The 13,321-nt window shown below is 42.3% G+C and overlaps 1 protein-coding gene across 2 annotated transcripts in view; it reads left to right on the top strand.

Moving 5' to 3' along the window:
• The first annotated feature begins 583 nt into the window (after window positions 1–583).
• Ankrd45 (ankyrin repeat domain 45) overlaps window positions 584–13,321 on the top strand; it is a 31,866-nt gene continuing 19,128 nt past the window's right edge. Inside the window, exons 1-2 of one of the 2 annotated variants that reach the window (XM_015998244.3) lie at window positions 584–654; window positions 9,397–9,736. In XM_015998244.3, the coding sequence (XP_015853730.1) occupies window positions 9,412–9,736 (325 nt within the window). In that variant the 5' untranslated portion in view covers window positions 584–654; window positions 9,397–9,411. Of the gene's footprint in view, window positions 1,013–9,396; window positions 9,737–13,321 lie in introns of both variants that reach the window. The other variant, XM_015998245.3, reaches the window with a different exon arrangement.

A 13,321-nucleotide genomic window follows, 5' to 3' on the forward strand; every position in this document is an offset into this window, starting at 1 on the left:
CAAGGACTTCCTGGTTTTCTCTCTGCCAAACCACGTGAACACGTGTACTGCTTAACAAGTAAGGTGGCAACCTCTCTGCTGGTTTTTCTCCAGCTTTCCCCTGACTGTCCCCACCCCCAGAGCTGTTTTGGATTTTAAATTTCTGAATAAAAAGAATCTAGCACATCTAACTTCCAAGTTCCTTCTGCTCCTACCTAGTTGACATTTGTGAGTTAGCAGGAAACACTCAAGGTGACATGAACTTTAACTATATAAATTCCCCATATAACTAGGAAATTAAGCAAGGTGTTTAGTTGCATTTTAAAAACAGGATTAATTCTCATATTTTCAGAAAGAAATCCATTTAAAGGTAAAATAGGAGACCGAAACGAGTCATCAAAGAACATGCACATTTCATTTTCTATTATAGTTTTAAACTTGTTAAATAACAGACCTATTTTGAAAATTTTTACAAAATAAAACACCTGCACGCCACCATCGAAACACAGATCTTCGTTAACTCAGGAGAATTCCTCTAAGCTTCTCTGCTCTAGCGTCCTGTGCCTTTGCATCCCTGACCTTCCTGCACAGCTGGAACCTAGGCGCTGGGTGAGGCGCGGCTGCGCGAAGTGCGCCGTCGCCATGGTAACCGCGGAAGCCTGAGCCCTGGGAGAGGTGAGTAGGAGTCCAGGCGCTGAGGTCCTGGGTGGGCGATCGGGGGCGATGGGGCAGGATAGACCCTCATCATCCCTCCGGGCTGCTGGGGAAGGGGCTGCCCGGGTGGGCGTCAACCAAGGCGTCCTCAGCCCGTGTCCTCCCATGGGCTTTGCGCATCTTGCCCAGGCTTGGAGCATCCCGCCGCTGCAGAAGGGCAGCGCAGAAGGGCGGAAGGGAGAACTCTTAAGCCCCTCAGGGAACCACTGTGCTCTTTCCACGTGACCTGGTTATCGCAGCAAGGCTGGCATGCCGTGTGTGGATCCCCAGGCCTTCACTCTTGGTTGAATTTCTAGGTGCTCAGAGCTGACTTTGCGGGGTGAGGATCCGGCTCCTCTGTGAGCTGGGACTTTAAAATCCTTAAGAGAAATTTAGTAATTAATAATAATAATAATAATAATAATAATAATAATAATTTTCCTTTTTGAAGAAAGAATTCAGTTGGCTAAAAGAGCCATCGAGGTCGACTTCACTACAACGTTGGGCAGCCTCATCTGCCTCCCTGCCCTTTGTTTATAGGATTCCAGTTTCAGCACCATTAAGCCTCTTTCCACCCTGTTACTGAAGGGCTCCAGGAAAGTCCTTCTGGAACCTTCTGCTCCCAATCTGTTGTGGCTGTTCGTCTTCTTTACAGTTAGAATAAACTCAGCCTACAGCCCTCCCGTCTTTTATCTCCGAGGTTGCTGATTAGACTGTGGGTTGGCAACCAGACTTGTGTAATTTTCTATTTTTAGTACTTTGCAGCCTCTAAATGTTCCCGCTGTGTAGTCGAGAAGTTTCTAGACCTCTCATAACCATTTAGTAAGTCAGAGCAGGTTATATCCTCATTCTAGAAAATTCAATTAAACAAGAAGGATTAAATCAGTGACATCCTGCCTTCATAGGCCCAGTCTCCTCCCCCGCCTGCCTCTATGCCTAAGCTTGTGTTTCGTACTATTATGTATGTGGGCATAGAAGACATAATTAGTTTTGTCTCCTTAAGAGTGGGATCTGAAAGCTATACCCAGTGGGCCGATATCCATTTTGCAAATATTCAGCCACAGCCATACCCGATTATTTGTGTGATGCCTGAGATTACTCCCTTGCTACAAGGGGAGTAACTATGTGATACACAAACAGTACCCACACACGCCCCAAAATGTGCCATCTGGCCCTTGATCCCTGCTTTGGAATGTACCATCTTCCCGAGGCTGTCATTACTGGTCCCCTCTGCAGTCCTGCGTCAGTCTCTTCTCCTTAGCCCTCCTGTTTTAAGTGTTCTCTCTCCTCCTTCCTTCCCTGTTCTTTACCGTGTCACAAGCTAAAACGGCCTCGTTTATTTTTCTTGTTTCTTGCCCATATCCATAAGCACCATGATTGGAGGGAACCTTGTACCAGAAGAAACTCAGTGGGCATAGACTTCTATGAGGGACTAGTTAGAGTCCCCTTCCTCTCATTAGTCTGAACTTCTGCAGTAATGGTGCAGTTGGCCATTCTTTTGTGCTTCTCCTCTCTGATTTGTCGAATGTGTACCTAGGCTTGTCAGATCAATTTTATGGAAATATACTTAGTTCCCAGCACTGACGCCTTCAGCAGCCACCTGCCAGTTGCCTACAGAATCAACTTGAGACTTTTTGCTGCAGTCTTAGCCTGTCTTTATGCATATACCACGTGCTCATTGTCAATGGTTTTCACTAAGCTGGTCAATTTGTTTCTTTCTAACAAGGCTTTGTGGGCTTTGCTCTGGTATGTTTTCTTGGGTTCTCAGTGACACAGTCTTGTTCATTCTTTATTGCCCAGTCCTTTTTGATGAACATCTCGAACGTTGTGATCAATCTGGCTTTTCTTTTCTTCTATTTCCACCCTCCTTTCTCTTCTCCTCCCTCCTCTTCTTCCTCATCCTCCTTTTCTTTTTGATATATAATAATAAAGAATATTAAAACGGTGGCATTCTGCCTTCATAGGTCCAGACTCCTCTCCCCTCTCTGTGCCTGTATAGTCTATGAAGCTTGTGTTTCATATTATTTTGCATGTGAGTAAAGAAAATATATTTGTTTTGTCTCAAGAATAGGATCAGAAAGCTATGGCCTATGGGTCTCTATCTGTTTTGCAAATATTTCATTTGCAAAAATAAAAGTCTGTTGTCTAACCCAGGTTAGCCTTGCAATCCTCATGGCCACCTTCTCAAGCCCTTGGGATTACAGGTGTGGTCTACCAAGCCTGCTCGATCTTGTTTTAAAAAGTGTATTTCTTAGTTACTTTTCCATTGCTGTGATGTCCAAGGCAGCTTATAAAATAAAGGTCTTATGTGGGGCTTACAGTTTCAGAGAGTCCGAGTTCATGACTATTATGGCACGGAGCTTTGCAGCAGGCAGGAAGGCATGATATCGGAGCAGTAGCTGAGAGCTCACATTTTGTCAAACTAAAGTGAATCAGAGAAAGCTAATTGGGAATGTCATGGGCTTTTGAAAGCTCCAAGTCTCAGTGACACACCTCCTCCAATAAGGCCACACGCCTTGATCCTTCCCAAACAGCACCAAGTATTCAAATATATGAGCCTATGGGACGGGAAGGAGGGGGGATTCTCATTCAAACCACCACTGAGTGTAATTGCATCTACCTGCATGCTTAAAAAGTTACTTTAATCGCTTTTAACTTAAAAAAGATACTCCCTGGTCTATATGTGCCATTCAAATTTGCTTTTTCAACAAAATAGTGCTAAGTCATACTCGTTGATGTAGTCATAGTTATTTAGCCAAGCTTGGCATGTTTAAAACAGCACACAGGCACAGATTATCTCACAGTCTCTGTGTGTCAGGAATCTGGGTACAGTTTAACTAGATACTATACATCAGTGTCTCTCAGGAGGCTGCAGGCCAGGCAAGGTTCACCTAAGACAGGGCTGCTTTCAAGTGCATTAAATGTTTTTGGCAGAAATAAACTCCTCATAGGCTTCTTGGCTAAGGGCCTCTCTTCTTGCCAGCCGTTGTCAGAGTTTGCCTTTCTTAAAAGGTGGCTCTCTCCACTGGGTGAGGAGAGCCAGGAAGAAAAATATAAGCCACAGTCTATTGGAATCCATCATACCATTAGCATATTCTTGCTGCTGTGTCTCTTCATTAGCAGCTCTGTGCAGCCCATGCTGAAAGGTGATGGAATTCACAAAGGCATGGATATCTGGAAGCAAGGTGGGATACTGTGAGCCAGAGCAGAAGCATCTTGTCACATGGGACACTGCTGTAATTCATTCTACTCAACTGCTATCTTTCATTTTTCATTTTAAAAAATAAAATTATTTTTATTTACATGTGTATGTGAGCCTACATATACTAGGTATTTGCAGGAGCCCAAAGCAGCCAGAAGAATGTTTTGGATCCCATGAATTGGAGTTATAGGTGGTTGTGAGCTGTCATGTGGGTGCTGGGAACCAAACCTGGGGCCTCTCTGCAAAAGCAGTAAGCACTCCTGACTGCTGAGTCCTCTCTCTTGTTCCTGGACGTGATTTTCTCCTTAAGGATTGTGCTGTTTTGAGTACATAGTGATGTCATAATGTTTGGTGTGATGTCATAACATTTGGTGTGAATGGGGGACCATGGTACTCTTCCCTGAGTCATTCCCAGTTTGATATACATTCCACGAGAGTGAGCCCTGTTAAGACTTCCTTAGTTGACTAACTAATTTTGTCCTTCCTGAAGTCCATAGAATTTTGTCTGTTATGGCATTTACCACTTGTCACTTTTTATAACATACATTTTGTTCCTGTCATATTTTCTCCTGTGTATACAGGAGATTGTTGAGGGAAGAAGATAAACTTGTTGGTTTTAAGCTCGGCATAGTAGTTTACACCTGTAATCCCAGTGCTAGAGATTTGGAGGGAGAGGGTCACTGCAAATTCCAGGCAGTCTGGTCTACACAGCAAGTTTCAGGCCATCCAGGGCTACATAGCAAGACTCAATCTCAAAACAAAACAAAACAAAACAAATATGTGTTTTTAATTTATGTAATTTATATAAACATTTAAATAACACTGATACATTTTCAGTAAATAATAAGCGAATAAATTCTGTTTGAATGGATTCTGTTTAAAAGCTAGTGCCTAATTTTTGAAGTCTTCATAATTTGACTCCAATGATCCAACTATATTTCTTCATTTTTAGACAGATAAATTTCTTTAACAATTTTTTGAGTCTTTCCTAATGGATTTAGTTGTCTTTGATCCCTTGTCTGTTCCTATTGACTATATTATTTATATTATATATTTATATATACAGAGGCCACGTGTTTACTCATTGTAGATTTTATTGATTGAATGGCTAAAGTAGCTTTTTAAATGACCATAAGTATTTTTTAATTAAAAATTTTAATTTATTTTACATACCAACCACATACAAACTCCCTCCTCTCCTCCTGTTCTCTCCCGCAACCTCCTTTCTACCCCCCACCCCGGCATCCACTCCTCTGAAAGGGTAAGGCCTTTCATGGGGGTCAACAAGGCATGGCATATCAAGTTGAGACAGGATCAAGCCCCTTCCGCCAATCAAGGCCAACCATAGGGAGTAGGTTCCAAAAAGCCAGCTCATGCACCAGGAACAGATTCTGGTCCTGCTGCCAGGGGCCCCACAAGTAGACCAAACTACACAACTGTCACCCATATGCAGAGGGCCTAGGTCGGTCCCATGCAGGCTCTCTAGCTGTTGGTCTAGAGTCCGTGAGCTGCCACGAGCTTGGGTCAGCTGTTTCTGTGGGTTTTGTTGTCATGATCTTGACAGCCCCCCTCCCCTCCCCTCCCCTCCCCTCCCCTCCCCTCCCCTCCCCTCCCCTCCCCTCCCCTCCCCTCCCCTCCCCTCCCCTCCCGCCTTGCTTATATAATTCCTCGTCCCTCTCTTCAACTGAAGTACAGGAGTTTGGCCAAGTGATTGACTGTTGATCTCTGCATCTGCTTCCATCAGTTATGGGAGGAGATTCTATGATGATAATTAGGGTAGTCACCAATCTGATTACAAGAGAAGGCCAGTTCAAGCACCCTCTTCACTATTGCTAGGGTCATCCTTGTGAATTTCTTGGAGTTTTCCTAGTACCAGGTTTCTCCCTAACCCCATAATGGCCCCCTCTATAAAGATATCTCTGTCACTGCTCTCCCTCTCTGTCCCTCTCCCAACTCGGCCATCCCAATCCCTCATGTTCCCATTGCCCCCTCTACCCACCTCCAGTTTAACTGGGAGATCTCATCTATTTCCCCTTCCCAGGATGATCCATGAGTCCCTCTCAGGGTCCTCCTTGTTACCTGACTTCTCTGGGGTTGTGGATTGTAGCCTGGTTAGCCCTTGCTTTACATCTAATATCAGCTTATGAGTGAATACACACCATGTTTGTATTTCGGGATCTGGATTACCTAACTCAGGATGATTTTCTTCTAGTTCCATCCATTTGCCTGCAAATTTCATGATGTCATTTTTTTTAACTGCTGAGTAATACTCCATTGTGTAAATGCACCACATTTTCTTTTCTTTTTTTTTTTTTTTTTTAAAGATTTATTCATTTATTCTGCATAAAGTGTGAATGACTGCAGTCCAGAAGAGGGCACCAGATCTCATTACAGATGGCTGTCAGCCACCATGTGGTTGCTGGGAATTGAACTCAGGACCTCTGGAAGAGCAGTCAGTGCTCTTAACCTCTGAGCCATCTCTCCAGCCCGCAACACATTTTCTTTATCCATTCTTTGGTTGAGGGGCATCTAGGTTGTTTCCAGGTTTGGCTATTACAAATAATGCTGCTATGAACATAGCTGAGCTAGTGTCCTTATGATATGAGTAAGCATCCCTTGGGCATATGCCCAAGAGTGGTATCATTGGGTCTTGAGGCAGATTGATTTCCAATTTTCTGAGAAACTGCCATACAGATTTCCAAAGAGGCTGTATAAGTTTGCACTCCCATCAGCAGTGGAGGAGTGTTCCCCTTACTTTATATCCTCTCCAACATAAGCTGTCATCAGTGTTTTTGATCTTAGCCATTCTGACAGGTGTAAGAGGGTATCTCAGAGTCATTTTGATTTGCATTTCCCTGATGACTAAGGATGTTGAGCAATTCCTTAAATGTCTTTTGGCCATTTGAGATTCTTCTGTTGAGAATTCTCTGTTTAGATCTGTATTCCATTTTCTAAATTGGATTATTTGGCATTTTAATGTTTAATTTCTTGAGTTCTTTATATATTTTGGAGAAATATCTCTGTCAGATGTGAGGTTGGTGAAGATCTTTCCCCATTCTGTAGGCTGCTGTTTTGTCTTATTGACTGTGTCCTTTGTCTTATAGAAGCTTTTTAGTTTCAGGAGGTCCCATTTATTAATTGTCAATCTTAGTATCTGTACTACTGGTGTTATATTCAGGAAGTGGTCTCCTGTGCCAGTGTGTTCAAGGCTACTTCTCATTTTCTCTTCTAACAGGTTCAGTGTAACTGGATTTATGTTGAGGTCTTTGATCCACTTGGAACTGAGTTTTGTGCAGGGTGATAGCTATCAGACTATTTGCATTTTTCTACATGTCGACATCCAGTTATGCCAGCACCATTTGTTGAAGATCTTTTTTTCCCCATTGTACAATTTTGGCTTCTTTATCAAAAATCAAGTGTGTGGATTTATGTCAGGGTTTTCATTTTGATTCCATTAATCCAAGTGTCTGGGTTTTTTTTTTTGTTTGTTTGTTTTTTGAGACGGTGTTTCTCTGTATAGTTTTGTACCTTCCCTGGAACTCACTCTGTAGCCCAGGCTGGCCTTGAACTCACAGAGATCCACCTGGCTCTGCCTCCCAAGTGCAATTAAAGGCATGCACCACGACCGCCCAGCCCAAGTGTCTGTTTTTATGCCAATACCAAGCTGTTTTTATTACTGTCACTCTATAGTAGAGCTTGAGGTCAGGGATGGTGATGCCTTCAGAAGTTGCTTTATTGTAAAGGATTGTTTTAGTTATCCAAGGTTTTCTGGTTTTCCATATGAAATTGAGTATTGTTCTTTCGAGATCTGTGAAGAATTGTGTTGGGATTGTGATGGGAATTGCACTGAATCTGTAGATTACATTGACACATTTTCATATGTTGAACCATCTCTGCATCTTTGGTATGGAGCCTATGTAATCACAGTGGATTATTTTTTGATGTGTTCTTGGATTTGATTTGACAGTATTTTATTGAGTATTTTTACATCAATGTTCATGTTTATCTGTCTGGGGTTTGGGATAATTTTAGGTACAGGTGTTGATTCTCCTGTCTTTGTTGGATGGTCTTTTGTTCCTTTACTGCCTGTAGATGTAATTCTGAACAGTTTTATTAAATAAGAAGCACAGAGCCAAATGTGGAGTTAAAAGCCCAAGAGGTCAGAGCAGCCGCCAAGAGCTAAGACCAAGACTGCCTACTTACCCCTCGCTGTCGTCCTTCCCCTCCGAAAGAGACCTACTTCCTGTGTATCTGTATTTTTATTGACTTTCTGTTCTGCCTTCTCATTGGTTGTAAACCCAACCACATGACCTCCGCGTCACTGCTTGTCTATACAGACCTCCAGGTCTCTATGGTTGGTATTGAGATTAAAGGCATGTGTCTCCATGCTGGTGGTGTCCTTGAACACACAGAGATCTGCCTGTCATGAAATCAGGATTAAGGGCATGTGCTACCCCTGACAGACTTCTGCTAAATGATTTGCTATTAGCTCTGACCCCCAGGCAACTTTATTTATTAACATGCAAATAAAATCACATTTCAGCACAAATAAAATAAAATATCAACATAATTGCCTGTTTCCTTTATTGTCTTTTGGCCTGAATGGCCAAGGGTTCTGGGGATTGGCTAGTTGTCACATCGAGTAAGGTTGTCTTAGGTGAGGTTTATGGGGGTTTGGGTGCCTAGATCCAGTGTATCATCCAGTTCTTCTGCCTGGTGTGGGCTTTACTTGAGCCTATGTGATTTGTTCTTCCAACTGGTATAGATTTTTGCCTTTGCCTGTTCTTCCAATTGGTGTGGCTGGTGCTTGTGCCCACTGGCTTTGCTGATGTTGCTGGAGAGGGCTGTTCATAGGGAGGCTACTCTTCTACCAGTTGGTGCGTGTGGTGCTTGTGCCTCTAGGGGCTGCTGATGTTGTGAAGATGGTTGTCCAGGGGGAGGATGATGGATTCAGTGGGTTTGGGTGGCGAAGTGGATGTTGTAGGTTACAGAGTCCAGTAGGTGGCAGCAGTGGTGGTGGAGTGACCTACCTGAAGGACTCTTACCTGCTGGCTTGCTGCTGGGGTTGAGGTGGGAGGGGCAGAGGCATGGGCTTAGGGACATTTTAGCTGGGAGACCAGTCACTCACCTCTTCTTCCAGTTGGTACAGGTGGTGCTTGTGCCTCTAGGGGCTGCTGATGTTGGGGTGGGGAGATGACTGGCCAGGAGGAGGAGGATGGGTTCCAATTATTTTCAAGCACATATTTTTGTTTCATTTATATTGTCAGTGAACTGATTAAAGATAAATAAGTAGCCTGGTGTGGTGACACATGCTGCCTTTAATCTCGGCACTTGGGAAGCAGAAGTAGGCAGATCTTGGTGAGTTCAAAGCTAACTGGCTTAGAGAACAGGTTCAGGTCAGCCAGAACTACATAGTGAGACTCTGTCTCAATAAATTAAAAAAAAAGTAAATATATAAACACTGATATGTTTTAATTACCTCACCCATCCCACCCCCCTTTTTTTTTTTGCTTTGATGCTAGATATTTTTGGAGCGAATGGAGCCAGAAGGAACTCTAGAATCAGAGGGTTCGGAAAAATCATTATTTTCCTCACAGCAAGACTATGAAGAATCCCAAGAAACAGATGAAACAGGCCCGGAGAACCCCCTCTTGCAGCCGGCTCTCACCGGGGATGTAGAAGGCTTGCAGAAGATTTTTGAAGATCCTGAACATCCTCACCATGAGCATGCCATGCAGCTGCTTCTGGAAGAAGACATTGTCGGGAGAAACCTGTTGTATGCAGCTTGCATGGCTGGGAAAAGTGATGTAATTAGAGCCTTGGCAAAGTATGGGGTGAATCTGAACGAAAAAACCGCCAGAGGTATTTCATCTTCCATCAGTATCACTTGTGACCTCCTAAGGATGCGCCTCACAGTCTTTGTGATTAGATAAGCTTGATGTGCCCGCTTTATACTTGACATAACTATTTCAAAAAATTTTTTAATTTTTTAAATTAAAGCAAACAGTTGAGTTCATTTTTATCAAGCCCAAGCTTATTGGCCAATTGTGTTTATGCCATGAATGAAAGATTGGCTATAACATTAGAAAGAAATTCCCTACACTAAAAGATTAAGCAAACAGGGTTTCAGAAGTAGCTCAGTTGGTAGTCTGAGCTTTCAGTGTGTACAAGGCCGGCCACAGCACACCTATTGGGGCCAGCACTACATTGTGGAGTTGGCTCTCCTTTCACTTTTATGTGGGTTCTAGGGATTGAACTCAGGTCATCAGGATTGTGTAGCAAGCACCTTTACCTGCTGAACCATCTTACCAGCCCCTCATTGCACTCTAAAAGAACCTCCAAAATTGGGCTCAAATAAACCTTATTTTCTTTATAAGCTAATCCTTTCGTAATCATTATGATAACTGAAAGCTGACTACTAAAAAACCTGGTTTTTACCTGATATAAGCATTACTACTTTTGCTCGGTATTGTTTTCTACTTGTAGGAAATATCTCTTTTCCATCTTTTAACTTACTGTCTAGTCTACATGTTTTATTATCAATAGGTGAGTTTGTTGTAGGCAGCATATAGATGGGTATTGTTTCTTCTTTTCCCTGCCGTTTTATCTTTTAATTAGGGACTATTAACCATCTAAATTAAAGGTTATTATCAGTATGTAACAATCTACTCTTGTCATTTTGTTGGTTATGTCTGTTTTACATATCCTTTGTTCCTTTCTGTTATACTGTCTTTGAAGATTTGTATAGTTCTGAGGTTCATTTTTTTTTCTTTGTGTGTCTATGTGCTGGATAGTTTTATGTCAACTTGACACGAAGTCGGATCATCTGGGAAGGGGGAACTTCAATTGAGAAAGTGCCTCCATCAGATTGGTCTGTCAGCAAGTCGGTGAGGTGTTTTTCTTGATAATTATATGGGAGGGCCCTGCCCACTGTGGGTGTTGCCCACACCTGGACGGTGGTCCTGGGTTGTATAAAAAGGCAAGCCATGGAGAGCAAACCAGTAAGTAGCACTCCTCTCTGGTCTCTGCTTTAGTTCCTTCCTCTTGGTTTCTGCCCTGCTTGAGGTTGTGTCTTGACTTCCTTCATGACGGACTGTGAGCTGTGAGCTGTAAGCTGAAATAAACCCATTGCTCACCAAGTTGCTCTTGGTCATGGGGTTTATCACAGCAACAGAAAGAAAACTAGGGGGCTACCTCTCAAGTTACTCTGTTTTTCAGTAATCTTCTACAAATGGATTTTTTTCACTCTCAAAATCACCCAAAATCCTTCCCTTTGTTTCTGTGGGGTTTTCAATCCTCCTTCTGTATTCTCCTTTTTGGGATCTAAAGCTCATTGCCAATGTACAAGGAGAGGTTTAGGAAGGTCCCATTCTATTTCACTTTTCTTTTTCTTTTCTTCTCTCTCTCTCTTCTTTCTTTTTCTCTCTCTTTCCTTCTTTCTCTTTCTTTCTTTCTTTCTTTCTTTCTTTCTTTCTTTCTTTCTTTCTTTCTTTCTTTCTTTCTTTCTTTCTTTCTTTCCTTCTTTATTTTAAAAGCAAGATCTCACTATGTAGCCCTGGCCTGGAACTTGATATGTAGACAAAACTGGCCTTAGACATACAGAGATCTTTATGCATCTTTATGCTTCTAGCTCCCAAGTGCAGGGATTAGAAAAATGTGCATCAGCACATTGGGTCAAAGGTTCCATTCTCATCTGAATGTTTTCCGGAATTTTACATTTGTGTGTGTGTGTGTGTGTGTGTGTGTGTGTGTGTGTGTGTGTGTGTGTGAATGCTGTGGTGCATGTGTGGAGGTGGGAGGACAACTTATAGGAATCTCTTCTACTGTGTGAATTCTGTGGATCAAACTCAGGTTGTCAGGCTGAGTCAGGCAGCAAGTGCTTTTGATCACTGAGCCATATTCCTGGTCCTGAAATAATGTTGAGAGGATTTTCTTCTCTTGGAATAGTGATGGTGTTAATGTACTACAAAGTGTCTTTTTTTCCCCAAAATGGACTGTTTCCAGCAAAAGAATTAAAAACATGTTGAGGTTGAAAATATTTTGATAAAAGTTTGTTTAAAATAGTTTCATTTTAAACTGATTATTAAACTATACAGCCCCCTTCACTCCTACTTTTCAGCGTCACAATGAATTTAATGAGTAGATGATGCCTTGAATTATTATTTCAGCTTTGAGAAAAGCAGTACAGGGATCCAGATTATCTCCCATGTGGACTGGCTTCTTGGTCAGACTTGCAGTACCTTGTCTATGGACAGTGTCTTTCTCCAGATGAATCAGGGACCTTGGGTCATTCAGCTAATGGAAGATTTCTACCTTCAGGCTGAAGGCAGGAATAATAAGGGTGGTATCTGGTTATACCTTGACTCATCATTTTGTAGTCTGTGGTCTGAGGATGTCCCCTACCAAATTCATTGTTGGGAATGAATGCCAATGCAGGAGTGTTGGGAAGGGAGTCCTTGTGAGAAGTGTTTATGTCATGAGGATATTTCACGGATGAACAGTGGACTCATGCCACTGTACTGAAGGGTGGTGAGAGCATCAGTCTTCTTCCCACTGTGTGAGGACTCAGCAAGGTCCACACCACTGGTCTGACCTTGGACTTCTTACACCTCTACATTGTGAGGGATAAATTTTGTTTTAATTTACTTGGACAGTGGTATTTTATAGTAGATTAAGATTGTCAAGAATAAAGACATCATACAACCCTCAAGCCAGGCTCTGGCTCTTAGAGTTCTTAAATATTTTGCTTATTGTGATGTTAAAAAATTGTGGATTTTTTGGAAAATTTTGGGCAGAGCTGAAAGTAATTCACTTTGGAGTCTTTTTTTTTTTTTTGTACAAATTCTCACTATGTAGCTCTGGTTGTCATGGAACTTACTATGTAGAACAGACTGGCCTCAAACTCACGGAGGTTTATCTATCTGCCTCCTGAGTGCTGGGACTAAAGGTGTGCATCTCCATGCCCAATAGGGGTTTTTGTTTTGTTTTGTTTTGTTTTGTTTGAGACAAGGTCTCACTATGTAGTTTTGGCTTTTCTGAAACTCACTATATAGACCACATCACTTTGGACTCTTCATTAACATTTTATTGTCCCTTCTGGTTATGATGGTTTACAAGTTGGGCTCAGGTAGGCTCAGGGTTGTGGCACTGTGGTGACTAGGGAACCAAGAGGTTTCTGGAAGAAGAAGAGTCACTACTGTAACTTCTTTTTTCCTAGCTCGTTCAGAGATTAGCACGTGGGTGTGTCTTTCTTTTCTTTATAAACTTCGTATGAAAACACACCCAGGTTTTGATCTTACTTTGGCTATGTACTACCAGTGTGGCCTTGGGAAAGTATAGACTCGCTGACCCTTACTTTTCATTCCGTACTGTAATGAGGCTAATACCTTCCTCATAGAGCTATTGCAGTGATAAACAAAGGACATACAAAGTCCTGGTATGTCATAG

This window comes from Peromyscus maniculatus, chromosome 11 (assembly GCF_049852395.1).
Source record: "Peromyscus maniculatus bairdii isolate BWxNUB_F1_BW_parent chromosome 11, HU_Pman_BW_mat_3.1, whole genome shotgun sequence".
Lineage (NCBI taxonomy): Eukaryota > Metazoa > Chordata > Mammalia > Rodentia > Cricetidae > Peromyscus > Peromyscus maniculatus.